General features: G+C 43.2%; 1 protein-coding gene across 1 annotated transcript in view; it reads left to right on the top strand.

The window, feature by feature from the left end:
- Window positions 1–19,622, top strand: part of map9 (microtubule-associated protein 9) — a 330,082-nt gene that overhangs the window by 59,923 nt on the left and 250,537 nt on the right. The window contains exon 7 of the mRNA XM_070871655.1: window positions 13,418–13,541. Coding sequence (XP_070727756.1) covers window positions 13,418–13,541 — 124 coding nt within the window. The remainder of the gene's footprint in view (window positions 1–13,417; window positions 13,542–19,622) is intronic.

Raw genomic sequence — 19,622 nt, forward strand, 5'->3', positions numbered from 1 at the left:
GGTGAGGGAGAGTGGGGGATAATTTTACTTATTCATGTTGTTATCAGGGAACCTTGTGCACCTTCAGCACAAATCAAAAATGTGGTTGTGCATTGCACACTATTTTCCAAACTAGTCGTGGACACTCTGCACGCAATTTCTAATTTGGGCTGCCAGTAGGCAGGATTCACTGTTGTCTTTGAGGACTTGTGAAATTGCTCACCGAGTATTTTGATTAAACGTTGATTTGACAGATCCACCTAAAATGCTGGATGTAAAATAGAGGGAACCAACATGGATTTGTAAAGGGTAGGTCTTGTCTGACGAACCTAAATTGCTTTTTTGAAGAAGTAACTAACATAGTAGACAGGTTGTAGTTTATTTGGACTTCCGGAAGGCATATTCAGTAAGGTTCCACATAAGAGCCTGTTAGCTAAAATTAAAGCTCGTGGAATTGAAGGCAAATTATTAATAATGGGTATGAATTTTAATGGAAGGAAGTGACTGATGGTGTCCCACAAGGATCTGTGCTGGGCCTGCAACTATTCACGATATTTATTAATGACTTGGGTAACATAATAGAGAGCCATTTATCCAGGTTTGTCGATGACACAAAGGCCCCTATTTTCCACTTGCTGGATTTTTGGCGCCCGCACATGTTAACGTGCAATTTTTTTTTTTGTGTATGCTTGCGCGAGGAAAAAAAATCGTGACTTTCACCAAATAAATAGTTAAATTTGGCACAGCGTTCTCCGAAGTTAGTCTGGTGGGGCGGAGCTTCAAGTCTGCGCTAAAAACTCTGGGCAAGCACGAAAAGCTGAAGTTTCCAGGGCAACCAGAGACACTGAAGCCCACTCCCCCAAAAAGGACTTCTACCCCACCGCTGCCGAAAGGGCCACAAAGGACCTCTTTCCACACCCCCCCCCCCCCCCCCAAGCTGGACCCGCTGCCACTGCTCCCCCGGCCCCCGGCTGGACCCACTGCAATCCCAGGCCAAATGGCCCTCCCGCTCCCGAACTTCAACAAGCAGCAGGGGCGCGGGGTGGGGGGGGCATTCGGCCCGGGATTGCAGCGGGTCCAGCTGGTGGGGAGCCGTCCTTTCGGCCCGGAAATCTTCTCTTGCTCCAAAAAGAGTTCCCTATGGGGAAAAAAAGTATTTTATTTTGTATTCTTATTGCCTCGCTCCTGTCCTCTTGTGTGCCGCGCCGATTCCTTAACTTAACAGATTTCTTTATTTTGCGGTGCTTTTGGCCAGCGTGTGCTACACTGAAAAAAATTGTGGATGGCCAAAATCAGTTAAAGGGCCAAAAACGGTGCGGAAATCAGTTTCCAACCAGACCTGTGCCAAAAAAACTTGCGTACAAAAAAACGGCACTGACCACTGCTGCCGGCGTACAAACGTTGAGCAAAATTGCAAAATCATGATTCTCCAGAAAAATCAGCAGATGCCAAAAAAATGGTGCCCAGTGGTAGCGAAAATAGAGCCCAAAGATAGGTGGCATAGTAAGTAGTAGATGGGAGCATAAAATTACAAAGATACATTGATAGATTAAGTGAGTGGGCACAACTGTGGCAGGTGGATTTCAATGCAGGCAAGTGTGAGGTCATCCATTTTAGAACAAAAAAATTATAGATCCGAATATTTTTTGAATGTTGAAAAGCTAGGAACAGTGGAGGTCCAAACAGATTTCGGAGTCCATGTACACACATCATTAGAATGTAATGGTCAGCAATGTTCCCTGTAAACTGCATGGGTTTGTGACCACCAGCACAGGCCACTCACTAGCTGTCCCGCTGTAGATACTGCGCGTGCATGGCTGTGCAGCAAATTTAAAGGTATTGCACATTTAAATAAACAATTGGTGGTCAGGTACAAAAAAAAATCAAAAAGTCTAATGGAATATTAGCCTTTATTTCTAGAGGGCTAGAATATAAAGGGGAGGAAGTCTTGCTACAGCTATACAAAGCCCTGGTTAGACTAAATCCAGAGTATTGTGTACAGTTCTAAGCACCATACCATAGATAGGAAGTAGTGCAATACAGATTTACCAGAATAATACCAGGGCTTCAAGGGTTAAATTATGAGGAGAGATTACATAAACTAGACTTGTATTCCTGGAATAAAGAAGGCTAAAGGATGATTTGATTGAGGTTTTTAGGATTTTGAAAGGAATTGATATGGTCGATAGAGAGAACATTTTCTGCTGGTAGGGGAGTCTTGGACAAGGGGACATAAGAACATAAGAACATAAGAATTAGGAACAGGAGTAGGCCATCTAGCCCCTCGAGCCTGCTCCGCCATTCAACAAGATCATGGCTGATCTGGTCGTGGACTCAGCTCCACTTACCCGCCCGCTCCCCATTCCCCTTAATTCCCTTATTGGTTAAAAATCTATCTATCTGTGACTTGAATACATTCAATGAGCTAGCCTCGACTGCTTCCTTGGGCAGAGAATTCCACAGATTCACAACCCTCTGGGAGAAGAAATTCCTTCTCAACTCGGTTTTAAATTGGCTCCCCCGTATTTTGAGGTAGTGCCCCCTAGCTCTAGTCTCCCTGACCAGTGAAAACAACCTCTCTGCCTCTATCTTGTCTATCCCTTTCATTATTTTAAATGTTTCTATAAGATCACCCCTCATCCCTCTGAACTCCAACGAGTAAAGACCCAGTCTCCTCAATCTATCATCATAACCTTAAAGTCAGAGCCAGGCCATTCGGGATAGAAGGAAGGAAACACTTCTCCCATAAAAAACAGTAGATGCAAGCTCAATTAATAATTTAAAATCTGAACTCGATAGATTTTTGTTGGCCAAGATTATTAAGGGATATGTAGCCAAGGCGGGTGGATGGAGTTCGGATACACATCAGGCGTGATCTCACTGAATGGCAGAACAGGCTCGAGGGGCTGAATGGACTACTGTTCTTATGAAAGCTAAAATGAAATTTATGCAGCAATGATTGTAAATCAAAATTAAACACATGAATGTTGGATATCTGAAATAAAAACAGAAAATGAAAACTGAACAGATTAACATTTCGGGTGGGAACTTCATTAGAATTGACTCAGCCAGCTGTCCTTAAAAATGTTTTTTAAAAGTTCCTTTGATATAATAATGGGGATTGGGGAGCACACCTGGTAAAGATCAAGAGTTCAAATATTCTAACTACTTTCACAAAGAAGCAGCTTGTGCAATCAATATAATAAATTATTTTTAAATAGGGATAAGAGGTAATTTTCTGATTTTGCACTGTCAGTGTGGGAACCTCGTCTGGAGCTCAGAGTTGTCCGTATGGATCTGAAGATGTGAGAACATATGGTTCCAATTTGATACCATTTCCCTGGGAACGCACAACTTGCCAATTGCTGTTAGAAGCAAACACTAAGTGGTTTCCATCCTCACAGTAAAGTGCTGCTACACCAAAGTATCAAAAAACGGACTTACTTGAAATAAGTGGTGCTTATCTCAGTGTGAAGCCTTCAACATATCATGGGTGGTTTTCAGGACAGGCAACCGCCTTGTGGAATTCGTAAAAAATGATGTGGAAGGCATTATCACGTCATTATAACCCCGGAAATGCGCATGAAACGAAAGTGGGCTGTGAACCAGTTATATGTCTCCACTCCATTGCAACATTTCCTACATTACAACAGTGACTGCACTCCAAAAGTACTGCATTGGATGTAAAGCGTTTTGAGACATTCGGCGGTCATGAACAGCGCTATACAAATCCAAGTCTTTTCTTTCTTGCTCTGCTCCACTCCAATTCACTGTGCTCAATGAATTAGAGGCATTGGGCAGAGGAACATCAGCCTCAATATATTCATAACATATATGATCATGCTAAATATTTTTCTGTCATTAAAATCCTATTAAAATTTGTCTAGTCATCTGTAAAGCCAGTTCCACATTTGTGAAAAGCATTTTTCTGTAATTCTATTTTCATTGAATTTCAAATAAAAATGTGCTAATTTATCACTTCTGTTCAAACTAGTGAAGGCCGTACTTCTCATTCCCAAGATCTCATACAATTTTAGTAATTATAAAGTTTTCAGTAACAACAATTTGTATTTATATAAGCACCTTTAATGTTGTGAAACCTCCAAAGGTGCTTCACAGGAGTGTTATAAAACAAAATTTAACACCGAGCCACATAAAGAGAAACGAGGGCAGATGACCAAATGCTTGGTCGAAGATATAGGTTTTAAAGAACGTCTTAAAGAAGGAAAGAGAGGTAGGAAGCTGGGGAGGCTTAGGAAATGAATTCCAGAGAGGGCCTGGGCAGCTGAATGCACAGCCACCAATTGTTGAGCGATTAAAATCAGGGATGCTGAAGAGTTCAGAATTAGAGGAGCGCACATATCTTAGGGGCTTGTGGGACTGGAGCAGATTACAGAGATAGGGATAACAGTGTTGAAATAACGCACCTTTCACAATTTTATGTTAGCCATTCATATAAATAAAGAGCCTGGTTTCCCTCTATTTACCCCAACGACAGATGTTAGGCTAACTGATCTACAGTTTCCTGATTTCTATCTCCCTCCTTTTTTAAATAGAGGCATTACATTTGCAGTTTTACAATCTGCTGGGACATCTCCAGACTCCAGGGAATTTTGGTAGATTGCAACCAATGCATTCACTATCTCTGCAACCACTTTTAAGACCCTAGGATGCAGACCATAAGGTCCATGGGACATGTCCACCTTTAGTTCCATTAATTGTCAGAGTACTTTTTCTTTAGTGATAGAGATTGTATTAAGTTTCTCCCTCCCTATAGCCCCTTCATTATCTATTATTGGGATGTTTTTAGTGTCTTCTACCGTGAAGACCGGTATAAAATATTTGTTCAATGTCTCTGCCATTTCCATGTTCCCCGTTATTAATTCCCCAGTCTCATCCTCTAGGGGACCAACGTTTACTTTAGCTACTCTCTTCCTTTTTTTATACCTGTTGAAGCTCTTAATATCTGTCTTTATATTTCTTGCTAGTTTACTTTCAGAATCCATCTCTCGCTCTCATTTTTATTTAGTTGTCCTTTACTTGTTTTAACAAATTTCCCAATGCGCTGGCCTCCCACTAATCTTGGTTACATTGTATGCCATTGTTTTCAATTTGATGCCATCCTTTACTTCCTTAGTTATTCACGGATGGTTCTCTTAGTCTTTCCTTCTCACCTGGAATATATATTTTTTGAGAATTATGAAATATCTCCTTAAATGTCTGCCACTGCTCATCAATTGTCTGACACTTTAATCTATTTTCCCAGTCCACTTTAGCCATCCCTGCCTTCATACCTTTGTAATCGCCTTCATTTAAGATTAGGACACTGGTTTGAGACCCAACTTTCTCACCCTCCAACTGAATTTGAAATTCAACCATGCTATGATCACTCTTTCCTAGAGGATCCTTTACTATGAGATAGCCTGCTCCCTAGTTGGTTCCACAACGTACTGTTCAAGGAAACCATCCCGGATGCACTATATGAATTCTTCCTCAAGGCTACCTTGGCCAATTTGATTTGTCCAATCAATAAGAAGATTAAAATTACCCATGATTATAATTGTACCTTTCTTACAAGCCTCCATTATTTCTTGATTTATACTCTGTCCAACAGTGTAGTTACTGTTAAGGGGCCTATAGACTATGCCCACCAGTGACTTCTTCCCCTTATTATTTCTTATATCCACTCAAACTGATTCTACATCTTGATCTTCTGAGCCAATATCATTTCTCACTACTGCCCTGATCTCATCCTTTATTAACAGAAATACCCCACCTCATTTTTCTTTGTTTATCCTTCCGAATTGTCAAATATCTCTGCATATTCAGTTCCCAGCCTTGGTCACCTTGCAACCACATCTCTGTAATGGCTATCAGATCATTCATAACTATTTGTGCCGTCAACACATCTATCTTGTTACGAATGCTGTGTGCATTCAGATAAAGAACTTTTAATTTTGTATTTTTACCATTTTTCCCTGCTTTGACCCCACTTGCTGATGCACTCTTATTTTTATACATTCTGTCCTTTCCTGTAACTCTGATTATCATTTCCCCCAATGTTCCCGACTCTATTGCCTTCTCCTTGCTCTTTGATTTTTTTTATTTGAACTCACCTGAACCCTCAACCCCCACTATTTAATTTAAAGCTCTCTCTACAACCCTAGTTATTCAATTCGCCAGGACACTGGTCCCAGCACGGTTCAAGTGAAGCCCGTCCCAACGGAACAGCTCCCTCTTACCCCAGTACTGGTGCCAATGTACCAGGAATCAAAACCTATTTCTCCCACACCAGTCTTTGAGCCACGCGTTCATCTCTCTGATCCAATGTACCCTATGCCAATTTGCTCGTGGCTCAGGTAGTAATCCAGAGATTATTACCTTTGTGGTTCTGCTTTTTAATTTAGCTCCTAGCTGCTCATACTCCCTCAGCAGAACCTCTTTCTTCGACTTATGTCATTAGTACCTATGCGGACTACAACAACTGGATCTTCCCCCTCTCACTCCAAGTTCCTCTCCAGCCCAGAGAAGATGTCCTTATCCCTGGTACCGGGCAGGCAACACAACCTTCGGGACTCACTCTCTCGGCTGCAGAGAACAGTATCTTTCCCCTAACTATACTGTCCCTGACCACTACAACATTTCTTTTTGCTCCCCCTTCTTGAATGGGCCCTTCTACCACATCTGCTGTGGTCAGTTTGCTCATCCTCCCTGCGGTCCCTGCTCTCGTCCACACAGGGAGTAAGAACCTCGTATCTGTTGGACAATGCTACCTTCTGGATCCTCATACTTACCTTGCTCGTAGTCACACCCTCCTGTCCCTGACCACAGACCAAATTTGAATTATTTAACTTAAGAGGCGTGACTGTCTGCTGGAACACAGTGTCCAGGTAACTTTCTCCCTTCCTGATGTGTCGCCATGTTTGAAGCTCAGATTCCAGCTCATCAGCACAGAGCCAAAGTTCCTCAAGCAGCCAACATTTCCTGAAGATGTGGTCGCTGTGGACCTCAGTGGTGTCCACCAGCCACATGCTGCAGCAGTAACACATCACCTCTCCTGACATCTCTAATGTATTTTATTTAATTAATTAATTTTTGAAGTTTTGAATGTTTCGTTTTTTTAAATCCCAGCTCTTAAATTAAACCACTGCCCAAGAAAAAAAGAGAAATACTGACCAACCAATCACTTCCCTGCTTCCTGTGATGTCACACTTTGATTCTTTTTAGTTCTTACCCACCCACGTCGGTTGGCTCCACTCTGAACTAGCTCCTTTTGTAATTCCTGCTGCAGTCTCGAGGCACTGAACAGCCTACTGTTCCTAATGTTCCTCTGTTCTAGACAATTAGTTCATTGTTTTCATCCTCATGGCTAGATGTGCTTACTGAAACAATTTCAAAGATCTAAATCCAGCAGAAAATGATTGATCAAAACAACTATTGATATAGGAACTAATCATAGAAACTCAGAGAAGTTTGAATTAAATCAGTTCAGTACAGAGTACTGTCCTAGTAAGAGCAAGTTATGTTACAATTTAGGCCCCAAAATAGCTTGTTTGCTTTTAACCAGCTTAATGTATGGGTACGGTAGCATAGTGGCTATGTTACTGGACTAGTAATGGTCCTGCGAGTTCAAATCCCTCGGGAATTTAAATTCAGTTAATTAAATCTGGAATAAAAAGCTAGTATCTGTAATGGTGACCATGGATTGTCGTAAAAACCCATCTCATCCACTAATGACCTTTAGGGAAGGAAATCTGCCATCCTTACCTATATGTGACTCCAGATCCACAGGAACTGCCGCTCAGTTGTACAAAACCGTTCCGGAAAACAATAATAAGAATAAAACCAAATCGACCACGCGGCATCGACCTAGGCACCGGCTTCGGACATGAAAACGGCACACCCATCCCAGTTGACCCTCCTCACTAACATCTGGGAGTTTGTGCCAAAATTGGGAGAACTGTCCCACAGATTAGTCAAGCAACAGCCTGACATAGTCATACCCACAAAATCAAACCTTTCAGCCAATGTCCCATACTCCTCCATCACTATCCCTGGGTATGATCTGTTTCACCGCAGGACAGACCCACCAGAGGTGGCGGCACATTGATATACAGTCGGGAGGGAGTGACCCTGGGAGTTCTCAACATTGACTCCAGACCCAAGAAGTCTCATGGCTTCAGGTCAAGCATGGGCAAGGAAACCTGCTAATTACCATCTACCGCCCTCCCTCAGCTGATGAATTAGTACTCCTCCATGTTGAAGAAGCACTCGGGGCACAGAATGTAGTCTGGGAGGGGGACTTTAATGTCCATCACCAAGAGTGGCTCGGCAGCACCACTGCTGACTGTGCTGGCCAAGTCCTGAAGGACATAGCTGGGCTTGTGGCAGGTGCTGAGAGAACCAACATGAAGGGAAAACCTACTTCACCTCATCCTCACCAATCTACCTGTCACAGATGCATCTGTCCATGACGGTATTGTTAGCAGTGATCTTGTAGACACAAAGTTCTATCTTCACACTTATTCTTTTGTATGGAAGTAGCAATGCAAATCAAGGTTGGATATCCAGGCCAAAGCTTCCTGTGTAACAGCAGGGATATTTTGTAGGCTAACTGCAAATTTTCTCTGAGGGCAGTGCTCAATGATGTGCTCCAGGGCCTGATTAGGAACTCCACAGTTGCATGATGGAGATGCTTTAATCTTCCATCAATGGCGAAGGTGGCAGCATCTATCATGACCAGTTCTGAGGTGTTTGATGGTTGTCCACTATTTGCAAGGAAGGTTTGATCTTTCAGTTTGTACTGTGGGGTCCTCTATAAGGAATCCATTCCGTATGTCACAGTTCTTCCAAGCATTTCGCCATTGGTCATCATGCCTGAAAGGAGATCACTGTGAAGGGCTTCGACGACGGTTCAAAATGGCCTTTTAGTTTTGAGACGCGTTGGTGGTAGGTTGTCTTTGCTGGTATAGTGGGTCTATTCTCTGGAGATTGTGTATGTGTGATGGTATAATATTTGAAAGCATGGGCAACCAAGGTGTTGGTGTCGATAAAAGCATACTGGTGATAATTTTCCTAGTAGAATTCAGCTGGACATAAATTGACATGCGGACTTGATAGCCATGCTGGAGAATAGTACTCTGCTGTCGAGCACAACAAGGTGAGTGCTGCTGTACGGAGGATTTGAGCGTCTGCTCCCCATGTCGATCTGGTGAGTTTCTGGATCAAGTTGACGCTACTCTTTAGTTTCTTCCCAAGGTTTTGGAGATGCTGTCGATATGACAGGGTGCGATCACTATATGACAGGGTGCGATCAAGCATGAGTCCGTAATATGAGGGTTTTTAGAAACATAGAAATATAGAAAATAGGTACAAGAGTAGGCCGTTCGGCACTTTGAGCCTGCACCACCATTCAATATGAACATGGCTGATCATGCAACTTTAGTACCCCATTCCTGCTTTCTCTCCATACCCCTTGATCCCTTTAGCCGTAAGGGCCACATCTAACTCCCTTTTGAATATATCTAATGAACTGGCCTCAATAACTTTGTGGTAGCGATTTCCACAGGATCGCAATTCTCTGAGTGAAGAAGATTTTCATCATCTCGGTCCTAAATAGATTACCCCTTATCCTTAGACTGTGACCCTTGGTTCTGGACTTCCCCAACATCAGGAACATTCTTCTTGCATCTAACCTGTCCAATCCCGTAAGAATTTTATATGTTTCTATGAGATCCCCTCTCATTCTTCTAAATTCCAGTGAATATAAGCCTAGTCGATCCAGTCTTTCTTCATATGTCACTCCTGCCATCCCGGGAATCAGTCTGGTGAACCTTCGCTGCACTCCCTCAATAGCAAGAATGTCCTTCCTCAGATTAGGAGACCAAAACTGTACACAATATTCAAGGTGTGGCCTCACCAAGGCCCTGTACAACTGCAGTAAGACCTCCCTGCTCCTATACTCAATTCCTCTCGCTATGAAGGCCAACATGCCATTTGCCTGCTTCACTGCCTGCTGTACCTGCATGCCACCTTTCAATGACTGATGTACCATGACACCCAGGTCTCGTTGCACCTCCCCTTTTCCTAATCTGTCACCATTCAGATAATATTCTGCCTTCCTGTTTTTGCCACCAAAGTGGATAACCTCACATTTATCTACATTATACTGCATCTGCCATGCATTTGCCCACTCACCTAACCTGTCCAAGTCACCCTGCAGCCTCTTAGCATCCTCCTCACAGCTCACACTGCCACCCAGCTTAGTGTCATCTGCAAACTTGGAGATATTACATTCAATTCCTTCGTCTAAGTCATTAATTTATATTGTAAATAGCTGGGGTCCCAGCACTGAAACTTACGGTACCCCACTAGTCACTGCTTGTCATTCTGAAAAGGACCCGTTTATTCCTAATCTTTGCTTCCTGTCTGCCAACTAGTTCTCGATCCACGTCAATACATTACGCCCAATACCATGTGCTTTAATTTTGCACACTAATCTCTTGTGTGGGACCTTATCAAAAGCCTTTTGAAAGTCCAAATATACTACATCCACTGGTTCTCCCTTGTCCACTCTACTAGTTACATCCTCAAAAAAAATTCTAGAAGATTTGTCAAGCATGATTTCCCTTTCATAAATCCATGCTGACTTGGACCGATCCTGCAACGCACTAGGAGACTTTCATAGCTTAGTTTGCTTGATGGGTCTTGAGGTGGAATGTCAAGGTGATAGTCTTTTGCGGGTTTGGGTGAAGTTTCCATCGACAGAATAAGCTTCCATCCTCTGTAAATCACTGGTCAGGGTAACTTCGGTGATGCACAGATTCATGTTTTGCGTGGCCAAGGCAATGTCATCAGCGTATATGAACTTGCGGGACTCTGTTTCGGCAGGTCATTGGTGTAAACATTGAATAATATGGGTACAGGTCAGAGACCAGTGGGAGTCCGTTGTTCAATATCCTATATCTGCTCTTGGTGCCAGAGTACAGATGGAATTGTTGGTTGCTAAGCATGGAGTTGAGAAGATGGATCGTTGTTCTGCAGGGTAAAATGGTGGATTGCTTGAAAAGCCGTCCATGCTTCCATACTGTGTCATACACCACTGACTGGTCCACGAGTGCCAAGGCAGTCTTGAGCTGATGCTGGAAGCCTGCTTCGATGTGCATTGTTAAAGCTACCACTTAGTCGAAGCAGGTTTGGCCGCTCTGGAAACCCGCTTGCTCTTTAGGAATGGTTGACTCGATGATGGGGACGACTAGCCTGTGGCGTAGTAGCCTCTCCAGCACTTTATAACAAGTACAAAGTAAGGAGATGGGGTGTAGCTGGAGGCTTCACAAGCATTCTTACCCTACTTCAGGAGGGCAATTATTTTAGTTTTCCTCCAAATAGGTAGAATTTTACCAATTACCAGTACCTCAGAGAAAAGGCCAACCATCTCTTCACTTTGCTTCCAGTGCGTTCAAGAATTCTGGGTAAACACCATCTGGATCAGCAGTGCCAGGCAATGACTATCTCCAACAAGCGAGAGTCTAATTTAGTGGTATTACCATCGTCGAATCCCTCACCACCAACATCCTGGGAGTCACCATTGACCAGAAACTTAACTGGACCAGCCACATAAATACTGTGGCTATAAGAGTCAGGTCAGAGGCTAGGTATTCTGTGGCGGGTGTCTTACCACCTCCACCCCCCAAAGCCTTTCTACCATCTCATCATCATCATAATCATAGGCAATCTCTCTAATCGAGGATGACTTACTTCCACGTCAAAAAGTTCACAGGTGTTTCAGTGAAGGACCTAATATTCCCCAACTAACTCTTGAATGGTGGAAGATGCCTGTGCGTGGATTTTTTTAACGTGTGGTGGCCGTTGCACCCCAGCCAACACGTGGGCTTGACAGCGCTAGGTCTTGGTTCAGTGGCAAGGATTAATAAGACGACTGGAGACCAGCTCTGCTGCATGAGCCTAGTGCACACACATATCGCAGTGTGGGCTGGCCCGTGCTGTCCATGGGCCCTTGCATCTTCTGGGCCCCGAACGCACGCCTCTCCTGGACCTCGATCACGCCCTCTACAATCTCTCGCTGCTCCTTCGCCTCGGCCTCGCCGCTCCTGCAGTACTTGCCCACACTCCAATCAGCGACCTGGATCTTGGTGCTGTCCCTCTTCACTGCCGTTGCTCTCCTGCTCCAGCACGTGCTGCTCCCTGGAGTGGTATGCCGCCATGCTGCTCCTTCCGCTTCCCGGCCTGCTCCGAAGCTATCATCTACAAGGCACAAGTCAGGAGTGTGACGGAAAAGTCTCCACTTGCCTGGATGAGTGCAGCTCCAATAACACCTAACAAGCTCGACATCTTCCAGAATAAAGCAGCCCACTTGATTGGCACCCCATCCACTCTTAAAGATTCACTCCATCCACCACTAGCATGCTGTGGCTGCAATATGTACCATCTACAAGGTGCACTGCAGCAACTCGTCCAGGCTTCTTCGACAGCACCTCCCAAACCCCCAACCCCTACCAGCTAAGAGAGCAAGAGCAACACATACATGGCAATACCATCACCTCCAAGTTCCCCTCTAAGTCACACACTATGTTGACTTGGAAATATATTGCCGTTCCTTCATCGTCGCTGGATCACAATCCTGGAACTCCATCTCTAACAGAACTGTGGGAGTACCTTCACCGCATGGACAGTAAAAATTCAAATAGGCGACCCACCACCACCACCACCTTAAGGGCAATTAGGGATGAGCAATACATGTTGGCCTTGCCAGCGACGCCCACATCCCAGGAACGTATTAAAAAAAAGATAAAGCAAATTTAATGCAGTGTACATCTGATTTCAAGATTCTGTAAAATTAATTTTGTGAGCTGTACCTTGATATTCGTGGAAATAATTTGTGAGCTGGGGAAATTGTGAACCAGTGTGACTCATGAACCAGTGTAACTCATAAACCAGTGCAAGTTTGCATTGTGAGTTGCAAAAATGTGAGCTGTTGTACTTTGAAAGCTGCTGTTGAAGTTTTGTCAGGAAGTAGTGAAAGGGAGCAAAAGTATAAGAATGTGAAGCATATTATATTTGTTTTTTTTTGGTCAGTCCTTTCAATCTCGCCATCTTCTTTTCCTTGTTTATGAATGAAATAAGTTGAATTTTCAGCATATTGTTTACAATGGATAGATTGAGTGGATCTACTATATAAACTACTATTCAAACTTCAGTTTAAAATCACACTTGTGTGCAGTCCTATTACGCGCAGCCAGTTGTAACATCTTAAATTTGAATTGTAGTGTGTTCTTTTCAGGTTGTAAGTCAACTTTGCTGCATCTGGTAGACAAATGTTAAATTTGCAGTTCTGTATTATGAGTGGTTGTACTGTTATTTTTTTCACCTACTTTGTTTACACCTTGTGTAATTTGTATACTTTTTCTTCTTATTGAAGCATCCAAGATCTACCAGTTACCTGTCAAAAGCCTCATCAGCAAACATCAGTAGGAGCATGTCATCATTAAACGATGACAGAATTGCAGACTCTATTGAAGAACGAGTGAAATCTCCACGAACAGGTTGGTGAATGCAGTTAAAGTACTGTATTTGATCAATGGTACAATACCTTTAGAAATATTATAACAGCTTAGTCTTTCCAACACAAAACATATTTGCCTGGAATTTATGCAGGGCTTCTTCTGATATCTTGCCATTACTTCAGTGAAAGATCAACAGAAACCCAAGAGCAACTGTGTAAATGGCTATTTATACCTTTTTCCGGGGGATTCTGCCAAAGTTGCGGTGGGAGATCCATGGAATTTCTACCCCTTTAGATTTGTCTTTCACAGCTGTAATTTAAAAAAGCTAATTCTCAAGATCTGGGCATTGTTGACAAGACTGCCATTTATTGCATTCGTTGCCTTTAGGAAGGTGTTGGTGGGCATTCTTCTTAAACCGCTATATTGAAGCGGTTTCATGCAATTGAGTAGCTTGCTAGGTCACTTCAGAGGACAGTTAAGAGTCAACCACATTGGTGTGAGACTTGAGTCACATATAGGCCACAGCAGGTTTTCTTCTCTAAAGGACATTAGTGAACCATTGGGTTTTATGACCATCTGACAGCATCTGATTTTTGTGTTATTTTATTTCCAGATTTTTTTGAATTAAAATCTCAAACTTCCATGGTAGAATTTGAATTAATGTGCTCTGGATTATTAGTCCAGGACTCTGTAACAAGTTTAGTAACATAACCACTACCCTACTGTACTCGTATGTTCCGGATGATGAAAGTGTTTTTATTTAAAAAAACACTTAATATGACCAATTATGTTTAGCTTCATGTTTTGTGATACTTTATTTAAGTATTAAGGACAAAAATACTTACAATCCACCGAACCAAATAATTTAGCTTGTATGTTCGAGAGCATTTCAGAGCAAATATTTTGCTGAGTGTCAGTATTCACACGTTTATCATTTCACTCAGGAGGATCCGTGATGCTGAGGATGTCGTGAATAACACGTATAGTGAGTTGGTCACGCCCCAGGTAAAGGTTACAAAGGCAGATAGGGGATGGGTGACCATCAGGCAGAGCAGGAGTAGGAAGGTAGTGCAGGAGTCCCCTGCGGTCATCCCCCTCCAAAACAGATATACCGCTTTAGATACTGTTGGGGGTGGGGGGGTAATTCATCAGGGGAAGGCAGCAGCAGCCAAGTCCATGGCACCATGGGTGACTCTGCTGCACGGGAGGGCAGGAAAAAGAGTGGGAGAGCTATAGTGATAGGGGATTCTGTTGTAAGGGGAATAGATAGGTGTTTCTGCGGATGCAATCGAGACTCCAGGATGGTATGTTGCCTCACTGGTGCAAGGGTCAAGGATGTCTCTGAGCGGCTGCAGGGCATTCTGGGGCGGGGGGTGAACAGCCAGTTGTCATGGTGCATAGAGGTACCAACGATATAGGTAAAAAATGGGATGAGGTCCTACAGGCTGAATTTAGGGTGCTAGGAGTTAAATTAAAAAGTACGACCTCAAAGGTAGTAATGTCAGGATTGCTACCAGAGCCACGTGCTAGTCAGAGTAGAAATAGCAGGATAGTTAAGGTGAATACGTGGCTTGAGGAATGGTGCAAGAGGAAGGGATTCAAATTCCTGGGACATTGGAACCGGTTCTTGGGGAGGTGGGACCAATACAAACCGGACGGTCTGCACCTGGGCAGGAGCGGAACCGATGTCCTAGGGGGAGTGTTTGATCGTGCTGTTGGGGAGGGTTTAAACTAATATGGCAGGGTGATGGGAATCTGTGCAGGGAGGCAGAGGGAAGCAAAATGGGAGTAGAAGCAAAAGGTAGAAAGGAGATAAGTAAAAGTGGAGGGCAGAGAAATCAAAGGCAAAAATCAAAAAGGGCCACATTACAGCATAATTCTAAAAGGACAAAGAGTGTTTTAAAAAAAAATAAGCTTGAAGGTCTCTGTCTCAATGCAAGGAGCATTCGTAATAAGGTGGATGAATTAACTGCGCAGACAGCTGCTGACGGATATGATGTAATTGGGATTACGGAGACATGGCTCCAGGGTGACCAAGGCTGCCAGGGGTATTCAATATTCAGAAAGGATAGACAAAGGAAAAGGAGGTGGGGTAGCATTGCTGGTTCAAGTGGAGATTAACGCAATAATAAGGAAGGACATTAGCTTGGATGATGTGGAAGCTGTATGGGGTAGAGCTGCGGAACACCAAAGGGCAGAAAACGCTAGTGGGAGTTGTGTACAGACTATCAAACAGTAGTAGTGAGGTTGGGGATGGCATCAAACAGGAAATTTAGGGATGTGTGCAATAAAGATACAGCAGTTATCATGGGTGACTTTAATCTACATATAGATTGGGCTAACCAAACTGGTAGCAATATGGTGGAGGAGGATTTCCTGGAGTGTATAAGGGATGGTTTTCTAAACCAATATGTCGAGGAACCAACTAGAGAGCTGGCTATTGGATGTTGTGTAATGAGAGAGGATTAATTAGCAATCTTGTTGCGCGAGGCCCCTTGGGGAAGAGTGACCATAATATGGTAGAATTCTTTATTAAGATGGAGAGTGACACAGTTAATTCAGAGATTAGGGTCCTGAACTTAAGGAAAGGTAACTTCGATGGTATGAGACGTGAATTGGCTAACAGAGACTGGCAAATGATACTTAAAGAGTTGACGGTGATTAGGCAATGGCAAACATTTAAAGATCACATGGATGAACTTCAACAATTGTACATCCCTGTCTGGAGTAAAAATAAAACTGGGAAGATGGCTCAACCGTGGCTAACAAGCGAAATTAAGGATAGTATTGCACCCAAGGAAGAGGCATATAAATTGGCCAGAAAAAGTAGCAAACCTGAGGACTGGGAGAAATTTAGAATTCAGCAGAGGAGGACAAAGGGTTTAATTCGGAGGGGGAAAAAAAGAGTATGAGAGGAAGCTTGCCGGGAACATAAAAACTGACTGCAAAAGCTTCTATAGATATGTGAAGAGAAAAAGATTAGTGAAGACAAATGTAGGTCCCTTGCAGTCAGATTCAGGTGAATTAATAATGGGGAACAAAGAAATGGCAGATAAGTTGAACAAATACTTTGGTTCTGTCTTCTCGAAGGAAGACACAAATAATCTTCCGGAAATACTAGGGGACCGAGAGTCTAGTGAGAAGAAGGAACTGAAGGAAATCCTTAATAGACGGGAAATTGTGTTTGGGAAACTGATGGGATTGAAGGCCAATAAATCCCTGGGGCCTGATAGTCTGTATCCCAGAGTACTTAAGGAAGTGACCCTAGAAATAATGGATGCATTGGTGATCATTTTCCAACAGTCTATTGACTCTGGATCAGTTCCTATGGACTGGATGGTAGCTAATGTAACACCACTTTTTAAAAAAGGAGGGCGAGAGAAAACAGGTAATTATAGACCGGTTAGCTGACATGAGTAGTGGAGAAAATGTTGGAATCAATTATTAAAGATGAAATAGCAGCGCATTTGGAAAGCAGTGACAGGATCGTTCCAAGTCAGCATGGATTTATGAAAGGGAAATCTTCTGGAATTTTTTGAGGATGTAACTAGTAGAGTGGACAAGGGAGAACCAGTGGATGTGGTGTATTTGGACTTTCAAAAGGCTTTTGACAAGGTCCCACACAAGAGATTGGTGTGCAAAATCAAAGCACATGGTATTGGGGGTAATGTACTGACATGGATAGAGAACTGGTTGGCAGACAGGAAGCAGAGAGTTGGGATAAACGGGACCTTTTCAGAATGGCAGGCAGTGACTAGTAGGGTACCGCAGGGCTCAGTGCTGGGACCCCAGCTATTTACAATATACATTAATGATTTAGATGAAGGAATAGAGTGTAATATCTCCAAGTTTGCAGATGACACTAAGCTGGGTGGCAGTGTGAGCTGTGAGGAGGAATCCCAGAGGCTGCAGGGTGACTTGGACAGGTTAGTTGAGTGGACAAATGCATGGCAGATGCAGTATAATGTGGATAAATGTGAGATTATCCACTTTGGGGGCAAAAAGACGAAGGCAGAATATTATCTGAATGGCGGCAGATTAGGAAAAGGGGAGATGCAACGAGACATGGGTGTCATGATACATCAGTCATTGAAAGTTGGCATGCAGGTACAGCAGGCGGTGAAGAAGGCAAATCGTATGTTGGCCTTCATAGCCAGGGGATTTGAATATAGGAGCAGGTAGGTCTTACTGCAATTCTACAGGGCCTTGGTGAGGCCTCACCTGGAATATTGTGTTCAGTTTTGGTCTCCTAATCTGAGGAAGGACGTTCTTGCTATTGAGGGAGTGCAGCGAAGGTTCACCAGACTGATTCCCGGGATGGCAGGACTGACATATGAGGAGAGACTGATCGATTGGGCTTGTACTCACTGGAGTTTAGAAGGATGAGAGGGGATTTCATAGAAACATATAACATTCTGACGGGACTGGACAGGTTAGATGCAGGAAGAATGTTCCCGATGTTGGGGAAGTCCCAGAACCAGGGGACACAGTCTAAGGATAAGGAGTAAGCCATTTAGGACTGAGATGAGGAGAAACTTCTTCACTCAGAGAGTTGTTAACCTGTGGAATTCCCCACCACAGAGAGTTGTTGATGCCAGTTCATTGGATATATTCAAGAGGGAGTTAGATATGGCCCTTACGGCTAAAGGGATCAAGGGATATGGAGAGAAAGCAGGAAAGAGGTTCTGAGGCGAATGATCAGCCATGATCTTATTGAATGGTGGTGCAGACTCGAAGGGCCGAATGGCCTACTCCTGCTACTATTTTCTATGTTTCTATGTCACTTCTTTCCAAATGAACTGCTATTACATCTTGAATAATTGATTCCAACATTTTCCCCACTACCGATGTCAGGCTACCCGGTCTATAATTCCCTGTTTTCTCTCTCCCTCCTTTTTTAAAAAGTGGGGTTACATTAGCTACCCTCCAATCCATAGTAACTGATCCAGAGTCTATAGACTGTTGGGAAATGACCACCAATGGATCCATTATTTCTAGGGCCACTTCCTTAGTCTGCTTCCTAGAGCACTTATCGGCCCCCGGGGATTTATCGGCCTTCAATCCCATCAATTTCCTAACACAATTGCCTGACGAATAAGGATTTCCTTCAGTTCCTCCTTCTCGCTGGACCCTTGGTCCCCTAGTATTTCCGGAAGGTTATTTGTGTCTTCCTTAGTGAAGACAGGACCAAAGTATTTGTTCAATTGGTCTACCATTTCTTTGTTCCCCATTATAAATTCACCTGATTCTGACTGTAAGGGACCTACATTTGTCTTCACTCATCTTTTTCTCTTCACATATCTATAGAAGCTTTTGCAGTCAGTTTTTATGTTCCTTACAAGCTTACTCTCATACTCTATTTTTCCCCTCTTAATTAAACCCTTTGTCCTCCTCTGCTGAATTCTAAATTTCTCCCAGTCCTCAGGTTTGCTGCTTTTTCTGGCCAATTTATATGCCTCTTCCTTGGATTTAACACTATCCCTAATTTCCCTTGTTCGCCACGATTGAGCCACCTTTCTCATTTTATTTTATGCCACACGGGGATGTACAATGTTTGCCATTGCCTATCCACCGTCAACCCTTTGAATATCATTCGTCAGTCTATACTAGCCAATTCATGTCTCATACCACCAATGTTACCTTTCTTTAAGTTCAGGACCTAAAAATTAGTAAAGAAATAGTATTGATGAAATTACTGGGACTAAAAGCCGAAATATGCTGGACCTGATGGCCTACGTCCTAGGCCTTTAGAAAAGGTGGCTACAGAGAAAGCGGGTGCATTGCATTCGACCTTCCAAAATTCCCTAGATTCTAGGTCCCCGCGGATTGGAAGGTAGCAAGTCTAACCCCGTTATTCAAGAAAGTAAAATGCAAATATTAAAACTTGCATTTATATCGCACCTTTCAGGGCCATGGTGAGTAATGTGTATAGTTTTCATCTCCTTACTTAAAAAGGGTATACTTGCCATAGAGGGAGTGCAACGAAGGTTCACTGAACTGATTCCTGGAATGGGGGGATTGTTCTATGAAAAGAGATTAGGCCTATATTCTCTTGTTTCGAAGACTGAGAGGTGATCTCATTGAAACATGTAACATTCTTACAGGGCTTGATAGGGTAGA

Source organism: Pristiophorus japonicus, chromosome 2 (assembly GCF_044704955.1).
Source record: "Pristiophorus japonicus isolate sPriJap1 chromosome 2, sPriJap1.hap1, whole genome shotgun sequence".
Classification (NCBI taxonomy): domain Eukaryota; kingdom Metazoa; phylum Chordata; class Chondrichthyes; family Pristiophoridae; genus Pristiophorus; species Pristiophorus japonicus.